This window comes from Galeopterus variegatus, unplaced genomic scaffold (genome assembly GCF_000696425.1).
Source record: "Galeopterus variegatus unplaced genomic scaffold, G_variegatus-3.0.2 Scaffold783, whole genome shotgun sequence".
Taxonomy (NCBI): Eukaryota; Metazoa; Chordata; class Mammalia; order Dermoptera; family Cynocephalidae; genus Galeopterus; species Galeopterus variegatus.
Window position 1 is genome coordinate 247,989 of NW_007726894.1, and position 12,723 is coordinate 260,711.

A 12,723-nucleotide genomic window follows, 5' to 3' on the forward strand; every position below is an offset into this window, starting at 1 on the left:
TGGGTGTTCTATTACAAAAAGCAGGAGAGAGATGATACAGGGAGACAACCAGCAATTTCTTTCATAGTTACATACTGAGAGGGTTACATGATTGAAGAGGATTAAAATGATATCTTTTCCCAGGAGTATCTCTCTCCAGCAGGGATCAAAGCTTTAAGGCAGCGGGGCTTCCCATAGTTACATACTGAGAGGGTTACATGATTGAAGAGGATTAAAATAATATCTTTTCCCAGGAGTATCTCTCTCCAGCAGGGATCAAAGCTTTAAGGCAGCGGGGCTTCGTGGACTATCAAGAATTAGCCCACAAGACAAGGAGGATTGTGGCTGGGCAGTCCCAAAATCTCACCCCCTGGGTGGCCCACCAGAGCTACCTGGGAGGCCAGAACCCACAAACCTCCCAGGGAGATGGGGTCCCACAGATGGGGTTCACAGCCTGGCCCTGCAGCCTTTCACCTTCCAGAATGTTTTCCTTGAGATAACTTGGGACCTTTTGAAACCCATTTCTGATTGGTACTGTTTTCCAGAGGTGAAATCTGGACTGGGGAAAAAGGAGGGTGAGAGATAAGGGCCTTAATTTCCAGGAAAAATACCATAGTAAAATTTGGGGGGTATTCACCCGGCAATATTAAATTACCTGTCTTAAAGCCTGCATGAGAAACTGGCCAACAGAGAAGGGTAGGGGTTTGGACATATTTTTAAGAATTAACCAGTGGCACCATATTCAGCTGAATTTTCTGAATATCTATGGTTTATTGGGCATCTAGCACATTCCAGAAACTGTCCTTAGCACTTTATAGATGTTACCTCCTTTAATCTCTCCATCAACCCCAAGAAAAAGCTACCGTTATCCCCATTATATGAGAGGTCTTCAAAAAGTTCATGGAAAGATTCGTATTATCTTTTAATTCCATTTTTCCGTGAACTTTTTGAAGTACCCTGTACAAAGGGTCAGAGAGATTAAGTAATTTTCCCAAGACCCCACAGCTAGTAAGACATAGAGAAACAATTTTTGGCCTCAGGAATGTCTAGCCATAAATGTTCTTCCCACAACCACATCTTTATCTGCCAGGATGGCCAAATGGGGCTCTAACCTATTGTTAAACGTCTACACCTCCAAGGAAGGAGGCTCACCCCATCTCAGTCACTTGCTCTACTGATTGTCTCACCTGTACACGAACCTTGGTCCATGGATAAATACTGCAAAGAATGGAGTCATCCATCCTCTAATTTCCAGCTGGGAAAACAGGAGCACAGAGTGGTCAAGTTGTTCAAAGCCACACAGCAAGTCAGAAAGTAACTCAAAAGCCCTGCCTCACTCTGCTCTAGTGAATAAACAAACAGCTATGGTGCTATAGCTCCCGCTACCCTGCAGATTTTGCTGGGAAATAATCTGGGGAAGAGGTCCAGGAGGGAAGAGACTCCAGATTTCCATAGCTGAGGGACTCCTGGGGGCTACAAAGAGGAAAGCGGCCAGAGAAGAAAGGTTGTTTTTGCCGGTGTGAAGAAAACAGCAATGACTCAGAGACATGTGATCCAAATCCATTGAGCAGAAAGGGACCGTTTTTAGATAGATGCTCTTTGGAGCCATAACCACACCCAATACCACAAGCCATCATTGTCAACAGGAAGCCCATCCCAGCGATGCATCTTCTGATCCCTCACACTCACTGCCATGGATGACTGCTGGGGGCCAGTGGGAACCAGAAACAAGGGCCTAGGCCACCAGACCAAAGGAGCCAAGCCCAGGGAATGACCTTCATGCCTCTAAGGAAGGCAGTTGTGTCCAGCAGCCAGGACCTCAGATTTTCCCAGGCCAGGTCTACCACGAAGGGGCCTGAAATAGTTCTGAGGTTCTGTGCCCACGAGGCAGGGAGGGCAGTGGCAGGGAGTATGGGCAGGAGAAATAAGCACAGTGGTGCTGTATTGGGAAGGCCAGGAGCACTTCCTCCACCAGACTGTTCTACCTGCCAGAGACAGAGCTGAGCAGAGATGCTGGCGCTTGGCTCGGTTCAGCAGATAGAGAAAGCCATTGGTTAGGCTATGAAAAATGGTGCAGTAACCTGAAAGTAATCACAAGGAAAACAATCACACAATGCAAATGGAGGGACATTCTGCAAAATAACAGCCTGCACTCCAAAAAATCAGTGTAATAGCAGCATTGTGAACAATAGCCAAAAAGTAGACACAGCCCAAGGATCCATCAACAGATGATCAACAAAATTTGGTATATCCATATAGTGGAATAAAAAGGAATGAAGTTCTGATCCATGTTACAAAATGAATGAACCTTGAAAACATTATGATAAGTGAAACAAACCAGACACAAACATCATATAGTGTATGATTCTGTTTATACGAAATGTTCAGAATAGACGAATCCATAGAGACACAAGGTAGATTAGTGATTGTCACAGGCAGGCTGAGGGGGTTAGGGGAATGGGAAGTTACTGCTCATGTGTACAAGGTTTCTTTTGAGGATAATGAAAATTTTCTGGAATTAGATTGTGGTGATAGTTGTACAACTTTGTGAATAGGCTAAAAAACCACTGAATTGCACACTTTAAAAGAATGCATTTTATGGTATGTGAATAATATCACAATAAAAAAATTTAAAACATTACAGCTAAATATGATGTGTGGTATTGAGTGACTCTATACAAAAAAAACAGCTATAAAGACATTATTGAGACAGGGATATTTGAAAATAAACAGTATATTAAATGAGAGTAATATATCAGTCTTTAATTTCCTGAGCTGATGACAGTGCTGTGGTTCTATAGGGCAATGTCCCTGTTCGTGGTAGATACATGCTGAAGTCTTGAGTGAAATGTCATGACATCTGCCATGTATTCTTAAAATGATTCAGCATTTACAGATATAACAAGGTTAAATAACTTGCCCAAGTTTGCACAACTAAAAAGAAACAAAGTTAGGACATTAGATATTGTTTAAGTGCAGTGGTTAAGAACACAAGCTCTCAAGCCAGACTGCCTGGGCAAGTATGCAGCTCTTCCCCTTACCAGCTGTGCAACCTAGGGCAAGTGATTTAACGTTTGTATGCCCCATTCTTCTCATTTAAAAGATGGGAATGATGATGGTGGTGGCAATAATAGTATCCACATCCTAGCGTTATATGACTTTAAGGACAGGGCCTGGTGCACTGAAAGTGGTCTGAACATGTTTGGAGGAAAAAAATCTGAAACCAGGTCTAGCAGAAACCAGTACTTTAAGCTACCTCCCTCCTAGAGAGATCATGGAATGGAGAACACTTTCAAAAGGGCTGAGTTGCCAGGGGGAGGAATGATGGGTGAACAGGCCAGAGAAAGGGAAGGCAAGCCACAGGGACAGGACCTCAGAAATCAAGTCCAGGAGACATGGAGGAGTGGGGGTGAGATTGGTGAGAGACCAGGTAGAGAGATGTCACACAGATTGGGACTGACAGTGGGGATGCCCTACATCAAAGGAAAGGAGACAGACTTAGGACACCAGTGTTCCAGCTGAGGAAACTGAGGCCCAGAGAGGGAAATAACAGGATCTAGTAGTGGCAAAGCTGGAAAAGTATTGGCAGGACTCCTGGTGCCGTGCTCTACCCCTGATATAGATCCTCAGAATGTGGCTTTTATTGGTATAGAAATGAAAACACCTGGATACTTAAATGATGGGTATTATTAAAATCTTCCTTGAAGAATTACCATCACATTCAATACTTTAATTCTCCCCAACACCATCTCCTGATCATACATTGGAAGCTGTTACTGAAGGGAGACATATTATCTAACATTTATTGTTTCTTACAAGGTGCTGAGCACCATGCTAGGAAATTTACAAAGCCCCTTCAGGTGGGTTCTATTCCTATTCCTATTTTGCAGATAAGGAAAATGAGGCTTAACAAAATTAAGGAGTTTGACCAAGGTTGCAGCTAGTAAGTAGCAGAGACAAGATTTAAACTCAGGTCCTTCTGACTGCAGAGGTGGTACCATTTATGCTGTCCCCAGTGTTTTCTGGAGTGAGTGCTTGTGCCCTAGGAGCTGTGCAGAAAGTAACATTAGAATGTTTATTTATCTTTTTTTAGTCTCACTTTTTGTAAAACTCTATTTTCGTGTGTAGGTCTTAAAATGTATCCAAAACATTAGCCCAGTAGTTCATGTGCATTGCAGACTGTACAGGACAGCCACACAACAGCTATTCCCACCCCCATTTTCCCTTGTTGACTAGTACTTTCCCAGACTCCTTTGTGGCCAGTGAGGCCAAGTGACCCAGTATCAGCCAATGAGGCAGCAGGGCACATTCACCAAGAATATCTGGAAAAGACATTTTGCTTCTCAGAAAGGGACAGGCACCATGGTATGGCTGGCTGGCACTCTCCCTTTTCCCCATTTTCTTGCTGAAAAGGCAGACACAATATTAACATGTGACATTGAAGAGATAGACTTGAGGACAAAAGCCAACACACTAAGGATGGAGGAACTTCAGAAAGCCAGAGAGAACCCAGTCCTTAATTATATTAGTGATATGACGAACCAAGCTCAGACCACCCTTTCCCCAACTTCTTTTTAAGTAACCAGTCGAAGTTCTCAGAAATTTAGCCATTATTGCCTGGGCTTTCAGTTACTTGCAGTCCCACACATCCAGACTGATAGGAATGACTCTATCATTCCTAACTCAGTCAACATGCATCTATTACAGCTGTGTGCTCAAAAGTTTTTTAATAGTATGGATTTATGTGATAAAGATCTCAAAAATATGGAGCGTACCATTTTCTGCTATGCTTTGGGGTGTAAAGGGGCATATGAGCAGGCCCAAAACGATGAACTCTGTCGCACCGTCTGGAAGGCTGGGGGAGTGAGAGGGAGTTAGAAGTGTGTATTTGTAAACCGAAGAATCCAGTCTATGCAAACTGCCGACTGCTTGGAATTCTCATGTGTTCTTCCCCATAAGTTTTGCTTGGCTATAGGAATTAACAGAAGAAAGCGTGTCATATGTCAGTTCTCATTGTCTAGAACTCTTAGCAGTTTCAAGGGATCCAGAAAGATAACTTCCTGAGATAGCCCTCATGACCCAGGCCTGGCAGATACAAGCTATGAAAGCTAAGAACTATGAGGAGAGGGCCATCTTTATTTCAAATGAGTTAAGTAGGAAGTGGGGCAGGAGAGACTGTCTGTCACCAGAAAAGAGGTTCCTGATCCTGGAGAGATTAAAATGGAATGCAAACAACTGAAAACCATATAGCAGAGGCTTAAACAAGATAGAAATTTCTTTCTCAATGAAAAGAAGTCCAAAGATAGGGAATCGGGGCTGGTATGGTGGCTCTCTAGTCCTCTGAGACTCAGGCCCCTTCTCCATTTCTTCTCTACTATCCTAGTGGCTATTATCCTCAAAGTTGCCTCATTGTCCAATATAGCTGCTGAGCAACAGCTATTACATCTGAATTCCAGGCAATGAGGAAAGCTAAAAAGGGCTATCTTCCCCACTCTTTTAAGGAATTTCGCTGAAGTTTCTGCTTACATATCACTGACTGCAAATAAGGCTGAGAATTTTTCTTTTGCCTAGGTACAATGCTGTCTTGAATAAAATTAAGGTTCTGTTGCTAAGGAAAAAATGGATTTTGAGTGGCATCTAGCAGCCTCTGCCCACCCCAATCTCCAAAAGCAAGAGGGTATCTTGGGTCAGAGGAAAGAAGATGGGACCAGAAAGCAAAAGACACGTTCTAACCTTTATGATTCCATGGCCCTGGGTAAGTCCCTGAAGTTCCCTGAACCTCAGCCCCAAACAGAGGGTTGTGAGAGGTTAAATGACAGGATCCTTTAGTAAACCATAGCGCCTGCTTCCCATGGAAGGGATTATTGTTGCTGCTACTGCTGTCATTAATACTAAGAATGGCTGGCTGTTTGCTGCAAGGAGAAAGGCAAAGGAGTCTGGCGGGAAAAGGAGGACAACATTTACTGGGACAAATGAGAGGCTGCTGCTGCTCTAGCTATGCACAGGAACCTCCCTGTGGGCAGGGGTCTGTTCCCCCAGTGCCACATGCCCTGGTCATGTAAAAACCTGGTGTCTGGCCATGCAGCCTGCTTCAGTTCTCCAGGCCTAAGACAGGCAGGCAAACAAACACGACACTGTGGGGGAGGCCCAAACACCCAGGAGAGAGGGGAAGGCCTCCAGGAGCAGAAACCAAATTCTCAGACCCCACAGGGCCAAAATAACCTGCCAGTTCAGTCATTTAGCCAACACATTGGTCAAGCCAGCAGGGGAGAAACCAAAACCCCAGCCAGATCTATTATTTAGCAGTTTGTCACTAAGCAAAAATAAAAATTATCTCCTCTCCCCAACCCCAACCGCGGGTTTGTTTGGTGTCAGGAGTCACCTTGGGTTAGTCTGGGCCAAGTCAAATGTTTTGGACCCACTCTCTCCACGGCATCCAATAGCATTTCTGGGAAGGTGGACTCCCCATGTCAGAGGAAGGGGCAACTTCTCCCCTAGGCCCCCAGGCCCTATGTCCTTGGCAGCTGTGCCCCAAGAGGCTGCAAACATCTCTTCTCTGACAGGGAACTAAGAGGGTTCCGTGGGAGCTGTGGGATGTACTTGAAGGACCTGTATGACACAGTCCACTGACAAGTATTTGTTGAATGCCTACTAAGTGCCTGCAAGCCCAGGGTGATGGTGAGTTTCTATTCCAGGGGCTGTGAGCTTAGGGATGAAGGCCTCCCTTGGTGCAAGGTATACCCCATTCCCATGTGTCCCCAGTGTGAGCTGTAGAAAGCCTGCTGTTTAGAATTCAAAAACTAATTGGTTACAACTCACGGAGGCCTAGGAGAGAGGGCAGTATGAATTGCAAGCAGTGTAGAGAATTCTAAGTCTTGTTTCACAGTCCTTTTGGCTTGGCACAGGTTAAATGTGTATAAATCAGGCTTCTGTAGCTTTACTTTCTAGTTCTCTATTCCCTTCACTGAAGACTCAAACCAGAACTTTAAAAAAAATGTTTTGTTGAAGTAAACATACAGAAAAGAACACACATAAGTACAAAACAGCTTGGAGAATTTTCCCAAAGTGAACATAGCCAGGCATCAGCATCTAGATGAGGAAACAGAACATTGCCAGCCAGAGAAGCCCCCTAGTGCTCCTTTCCAATAATTACTCCCCAAGGGTAACCCTATCCTGACCTCTAGCATCATAGATTAGTTTTGCCTGCTTTTGAACTTTGCATAAATGGAATCATACAGGATGTCCTCTTTTGTGTCTGGCTTCTTCTACTCAACATCATGTGTGAGGCTCACCCAGATTGTTGTGTGTGGTTGTCATTTATTTTCATGACTGCACAGTATTCCAGATGACACTTTGTCCCTTTAGCTGTGGATGGATATTTGGGCTGTTTCCAGTTGAGAGCAGAACTTTCTTTTTACAATCAGTTTCCATAGCCTTCTTTCCTGAAAATTTTGTTATTGTAGTAAAATATACATAATATAAAATTTGCCAATTTAGCCATTTTTAAACATACGATTCAGTGGCATAATTACATTCACATTGTTGTGCAACCATTACCACTATTTCCCAAACTTTTTCATCAGCCCAAACAGAAACTCTGTATCCATTAAGCAATAACTCCCTATTTCTTGATAACCTCTAATCTTCTTCCAATCTCTGGGAATTTGCCTATTCTAGGTACCTCGTATAAGTGGAATCATACAATATATGTCCTTTTGTGACTGGCTTCTTTCACTTATCATAATGTTTTCAAGGTTCATTCATGTTGTAGCATGGATCAGAACTTCATTCCTTTTTATGACTGAAAAATATTCCATTGCATGGATATACCACATTTTGTTTATCCATCCATCCATTGATGGACATTTAGTTTGTTCCCACCTTTTGGCTGTTGGGAGTAGTGCTGCAGTTAACAATGGTGTACAAGTATCTGTTTGAACCACAGCCTTTTACTAAGGACTTGCTATGTGTCACAAGCTGAGATAGGTAGTCACCCATCCATCAGTAGACTGTCATGTGAGTGAAGTAGAGTTATGATCCTCAGGCTACAGATGAGGAAACCAAGGCTCAGAGAAGTCAAGAACTTTGCCAAGGTCAGGGGATTGATCTAAGAGGAGGCTGAGGACACAGCTCAAATCCAGATCTTTTGACCCCAGGTCAGTGTTCTTTCTATTAACCTATGTCTCTCTTGCAGCTCTGGTCACAGAGGAAGTTAGAAGATTTTGATTTATGACCTAGTTCTTGCTTTAGTTCCAGGTAGAAAAATCTTTCCCTTAGAGCGACTACATCCGGACTTGGGTTTTCTGGAAGCATTTTCCTCTCCTGGCAAATAGCCCAGGACAGGGGAACAAGAGAAGCTTCTCGGCCCACTTGACTCAGCTCTTAAACTTTGTGTTCTAATTTTAGTGGTTTTTTTTTTTTCAAGCTACAAGTTTTGTCACACCTCTGCCCCCAAGGCTCAGGCTACATTTCTACATTTCTCTCTTGGTACAAAAAACAGAATATCTAAGACCAAATTTGATTTTTATCGAGGGGCACAGAGAGAAGCACTGGACCCACAGTGTCCTCTTTCTCTGCCTTTTCCACAGTAACTTATGGTGATGGACACCTACTGTGTGTTGGGTTGCATGCTTGTGTCTTTGCTCTGGGAAGTAGTCACATGTCTGATACGGTCCCTGCCCTCAGGGCATCGCTGTCTGGCTGGGGAGGCAGGGCATAGACAGATAGAAGGGAAATGATCAAACCCATCAGGCAGGATTCTAACAGTACAGGAAAGCCATGCAGGGTTCTGGAGGGAGCATGTGGCTCTGGAGCCCGGAGCTCAGGGGGACGCCCCCGTGCAAGTCCGTTGAATGCCCTATCAGTCACCATACAAATGTTTCTTGGGTGCCTGCAATGTGCCAGGCATCGTGCTAGGCCCCAAGGAGGGAACAACAGACACAAGTCCTAGGGCCTGCCCGAGCCATTCAGGGGCTCTAAAGAGAGGCAAACCTGTGCACAGATCCTGTAGGGTGTTTGGCACTGAGCTCCCAGACCCCGCAAGAGGCAGTAGCAGCGTCTGCGCCGAGAAGGGCATTTGGGCCTCTCGCTGAGCTTCAGGAGAATCGGGGTCGACGCGGCGGGCTGGGGATCCTAGGCGTGGCCATGGGTCGCCCAGCCCGGGGCCCCACCCCCACCCCCAGCCTCGCTGTCCCCGCTGTCCCCGCTGTCCCCGCGCGGCGCCTGCCTCCCTGGCCAACAATGCGCCTTTCAGGAGCCTCCGCCCCCGCTGGGTAACACCCGCGCGGTCGGACTCCCGGGCGGCCGGCGTCTGCCTTCCTAGAGGTGAGGGATTCCGCACCGTGCAGTTGCAGCGCGCCCGCAGGCGCCGTCCCAGCCGGGACTGCCCGTGACTTACCGCCTGGAGCGCGAAGCCTCGGCCCGCTGGCCCCAGGGGGCCCGGGAGCACGCCGCCTCCTCCCCAGCTCGGATACGCATGGTAACTACATTTAAAAACTTTTGATTTAAACCCCTACCCACACGTTTCTAGATGTTGCATAAATGCATACATATGGTCAGATCACACATGCTTTTACAGTCCGTGCTTTTTTGTTTTCATTTTTTCTTGACTTTTCCTTGCTCCCCACCTCCAGGTAACTCATACAAAGAGCCTATGAGTATACACGAATGCATATAAGTGGGATCTTATTAGACATTTCTCTCATTTATTAATACCTCATAGGAATTGGTATGGTTGTATAGCAGTCTTTTTTTAAAAATTATTTATATTCAATACAATTCACCCATTTTAAGTGTAAAGGTAGATGAATTTTGGTAATTGTATTCAATGATGTAACTGCCACCACAATCAGCAGTGCCCGAACCCTAAACAGTTCTCTCTGCCCCTATGCAGCAGATCCTCTCTCTCCCCAGCACCCTGCCAAGGTGGCTAATGGGTTCAGCAGCCCTGATGCTGGCTGCCTGCGTATACTCCATACTCCGTGGTACAGATAATTTATTCAACTACCCCCTTCTGAGAGGCCTCCACTGTGTTTCCATTTTTTTGGTACTTTGAGCAATGGTGTGATAAAAATCCTTGTCACACATCTATATGTGCCCAGAATTTGGATTGCTGGGTTGAAATGTCCCTGGATTCAATTTTAGAAGATATTGCAGATTGCTTTTTTCTTTTGTCGTTTTTGTGACCGGTAAGGGGATGCAACCCTTGGCTTGGTGTTGCCCGCACTGCGCTCAGCCAGTGAGCACACCGGCCATCCTTATATAGTATCCGAACCCGCGGCGGGAGCGCTGCTGCGCTCCCAAGCGCTGCACTCTCCCGAGTGCGCCAGGGGGCCGGCCCTTGCAGATTGCTTTTGAAGAAGGTCCAACACTTCATGTCCCTGCCACCAATGAATGAGAATGCCCTTTCTCCCGCAGCCCAACAGCAAACAGGTGGCACAGCCCTTGGTGATTTCTACCAGTCTGCCGAGACCATCCTGAGGGATCTCACTGTTACTTTAATTTGCATTTCTATGACCCCTTAATGAACTTGAGCATATTTTCATCTGTTTGGTGGCCATTTGGCTCTGCTTTTCCAGAAACTAAATCCTCCTGGCACATCTTTATGTGCTTTAAGCATAGAAATTCCTGTTCACTCAGAATGGCTGAAGAAGGAGGTGCTTGGAGTTAATGGAATAGTCTAGTTAACAGAGAGTTTCCTCATTTGTCTCATCTAATCACGAGCTTCCAAAAGATGAAAGCTTACACAGATATATGTAGAAATAGTACTGTAACAAATATGAGAGGCATGTGGAGAATGGCAAGTGAGTGGGCTTTGGGGTCACTTACTAGCTGAGTGCTACTGGGTAAGTTACTTAACCTCTCTGAGCCTGTTTGCTCATCTGTGAAATAGTGATAACGATGATTGTGCCACCTCTCTCTTTACGATTGTTGAAAAGTGTGGCAGTAATTTATGCAAAGAACCTGGGGGAAAGCAAATGTTCAATAAATCGTAGTCAGTTATAAGCATGGTTTAATCTTTCCTTTGGTGGTTAAAGAGGACTTTCAGAGGCCTAGGGCGAGCCTGAATGTCAATCCGTATTGCGTGGGTCTGGGTAAAACCAGGATTATTTAAATTTCCTGTGGGCCTGGTGATCAGATTCACAGAAACTGAGGTTTCACAACCTCAGCACAATTCACATTTTGGGCCAAATAATTCTTCATTATCAAGGGCTATCCTGTGCCTGTAGGATGCTTAGCATCATCCCTGGCCTCCAACCACCAAATATCAATAGCAGACAGATATACATGCACACACATATACCAGTCATAATAAAAAATGTTCCCAGTCCTGGCTAAATGTCCCCTGTAGGGTTAAACTGCTCCTGGTTAAGAACCACTGATATAAATCCTCTGAAAGAAACTTCTTGAGGGCTTATATAGCAAGGGGAGAAGCCCCTTGCATGGCCCTGCTCCCTCTCTACAGGGCACCTTCCCCCACCACACCCCTCCTTAGCTCCCGGAATTCCCAAGCAGGGTCTAAACCACAGCCAGGTCTGATCAGAGCCCATCAGGGTATGGGGAGCAGAGGAGGGTGTCTATGTGTGTCTTTGAAATGCTCAGCCTGGGCACAGGGGAGAACTGGGCTTGCTAACCTTAACAGGTGCCCTCAGGAGTTCCCCATAGATAGGAGCTGCATCTATGCATTCAAAGATACAACAGTCTGACTGAAAGGCTATGCAAGCTCAGATGAAATCACACTGAGTGATAATGGACAAGAAAGATGGTATGTAATTTTTTTCTTTTGCAAGCTGCTCTTCCCCCCAGGCTCAGTGATGGGCTCTCACCAGAGACATGGTTTTTACTCTTTTCTGTGGCTGACCAGAGAATCAGTGTATTCGTCTCTCACTTCACATGTTACACTTCTCTGTTTCAATAAGATGTTTCATCCTCACTGCACACTCTTCATGCCCCCAAACACAGTTCCTTAACTTTCCTTCTGATTCAATTCCACAAATATTTATTGGGTGCCTTAGCAAAAACTACTCGTTGCTTCCCAGTGTCAGTTCTTCCCTTCTTCATTAGTAACAGAGCCCTGGGCAACATGCACAGCTAAAAACAACATTTCCAGGTCTCCCTTGCAGCTTGGTGTAGCCATGTAACTAAGCTTTGGCTAATGAGATGCGAGCAGAAGGGTGGAAGGGGACTTCTAGGAGGGTTTCTTAAAAGGGTGGGGAGCATATACCCCTTTTGCCCCTCTGTCCTTCTTTTTCTCTTTCTCAAATTCAGATATAATGAGTGGCACTCCAGTAGCTATTTTGGCCATGAGGAGAATTTGAGGATGACAGCAGAAAGACAGAAGGATCTCAATGACTGTGGAGTTGCTGCATTAGCCCTGGAGCTGCAGGCTTTTATGTGAGAGAGGAAGTCCTGTGTGTTTAAGCCACTGTGATTGGACCTTGTTATTAGCAGCCAAACACAATTCCTTACTGATCTGAGTGGCTGACTGCCCCTCCCAAGTCCATACATCCATCTTTGCCATTCTCTAATTCTCCTTATTCTCAGGGTGACTAATTTAGAATTGTCATTAATTCATCATTGATTCTTATTTTCCAACCAGTCTGCCATCATGACCTGTCGATTTTCTGCACTGAGTACCTCCTGTACCTACCTTTTTCCTCTACATCATTCTCAGCATGGTGCATAACTGGGGGCTTGCTGAGGGTGGACAGGATTCAGAGACATGAAGAACTATTGTTAGTGATA

General features: G+C 45.3%; 1 protein-coding gene across 1 annotated transcript in view; it reads right to left on the minus strand.

Moving 5' to 3' along the window:
* The window catches only part of LOC103590229 (cytochrome c, somatic-like), a 28,857-nt gene extending 19,401 nt beyond the window's left edge, over positions 1-9,456 (minus strand). The window contains exons 1-2 of the mRNA XM_008572428.1: positions 9,377-9,456; positions 5,822-5,891 (exon numbers count right to left, since the gene is read on the minus strand). Of these exons, the coding sequence (XP_008570650.1) occupies positions 5,822-5,891; positions 9,377-9,456 (150 nt within the window). The remainder of the gene's footprint in view (positions 1-5,821; positions 5,892-9,376) is intronic.
* Positions 9,457-12,723: the final 3,267 nt, after the last annotated feature.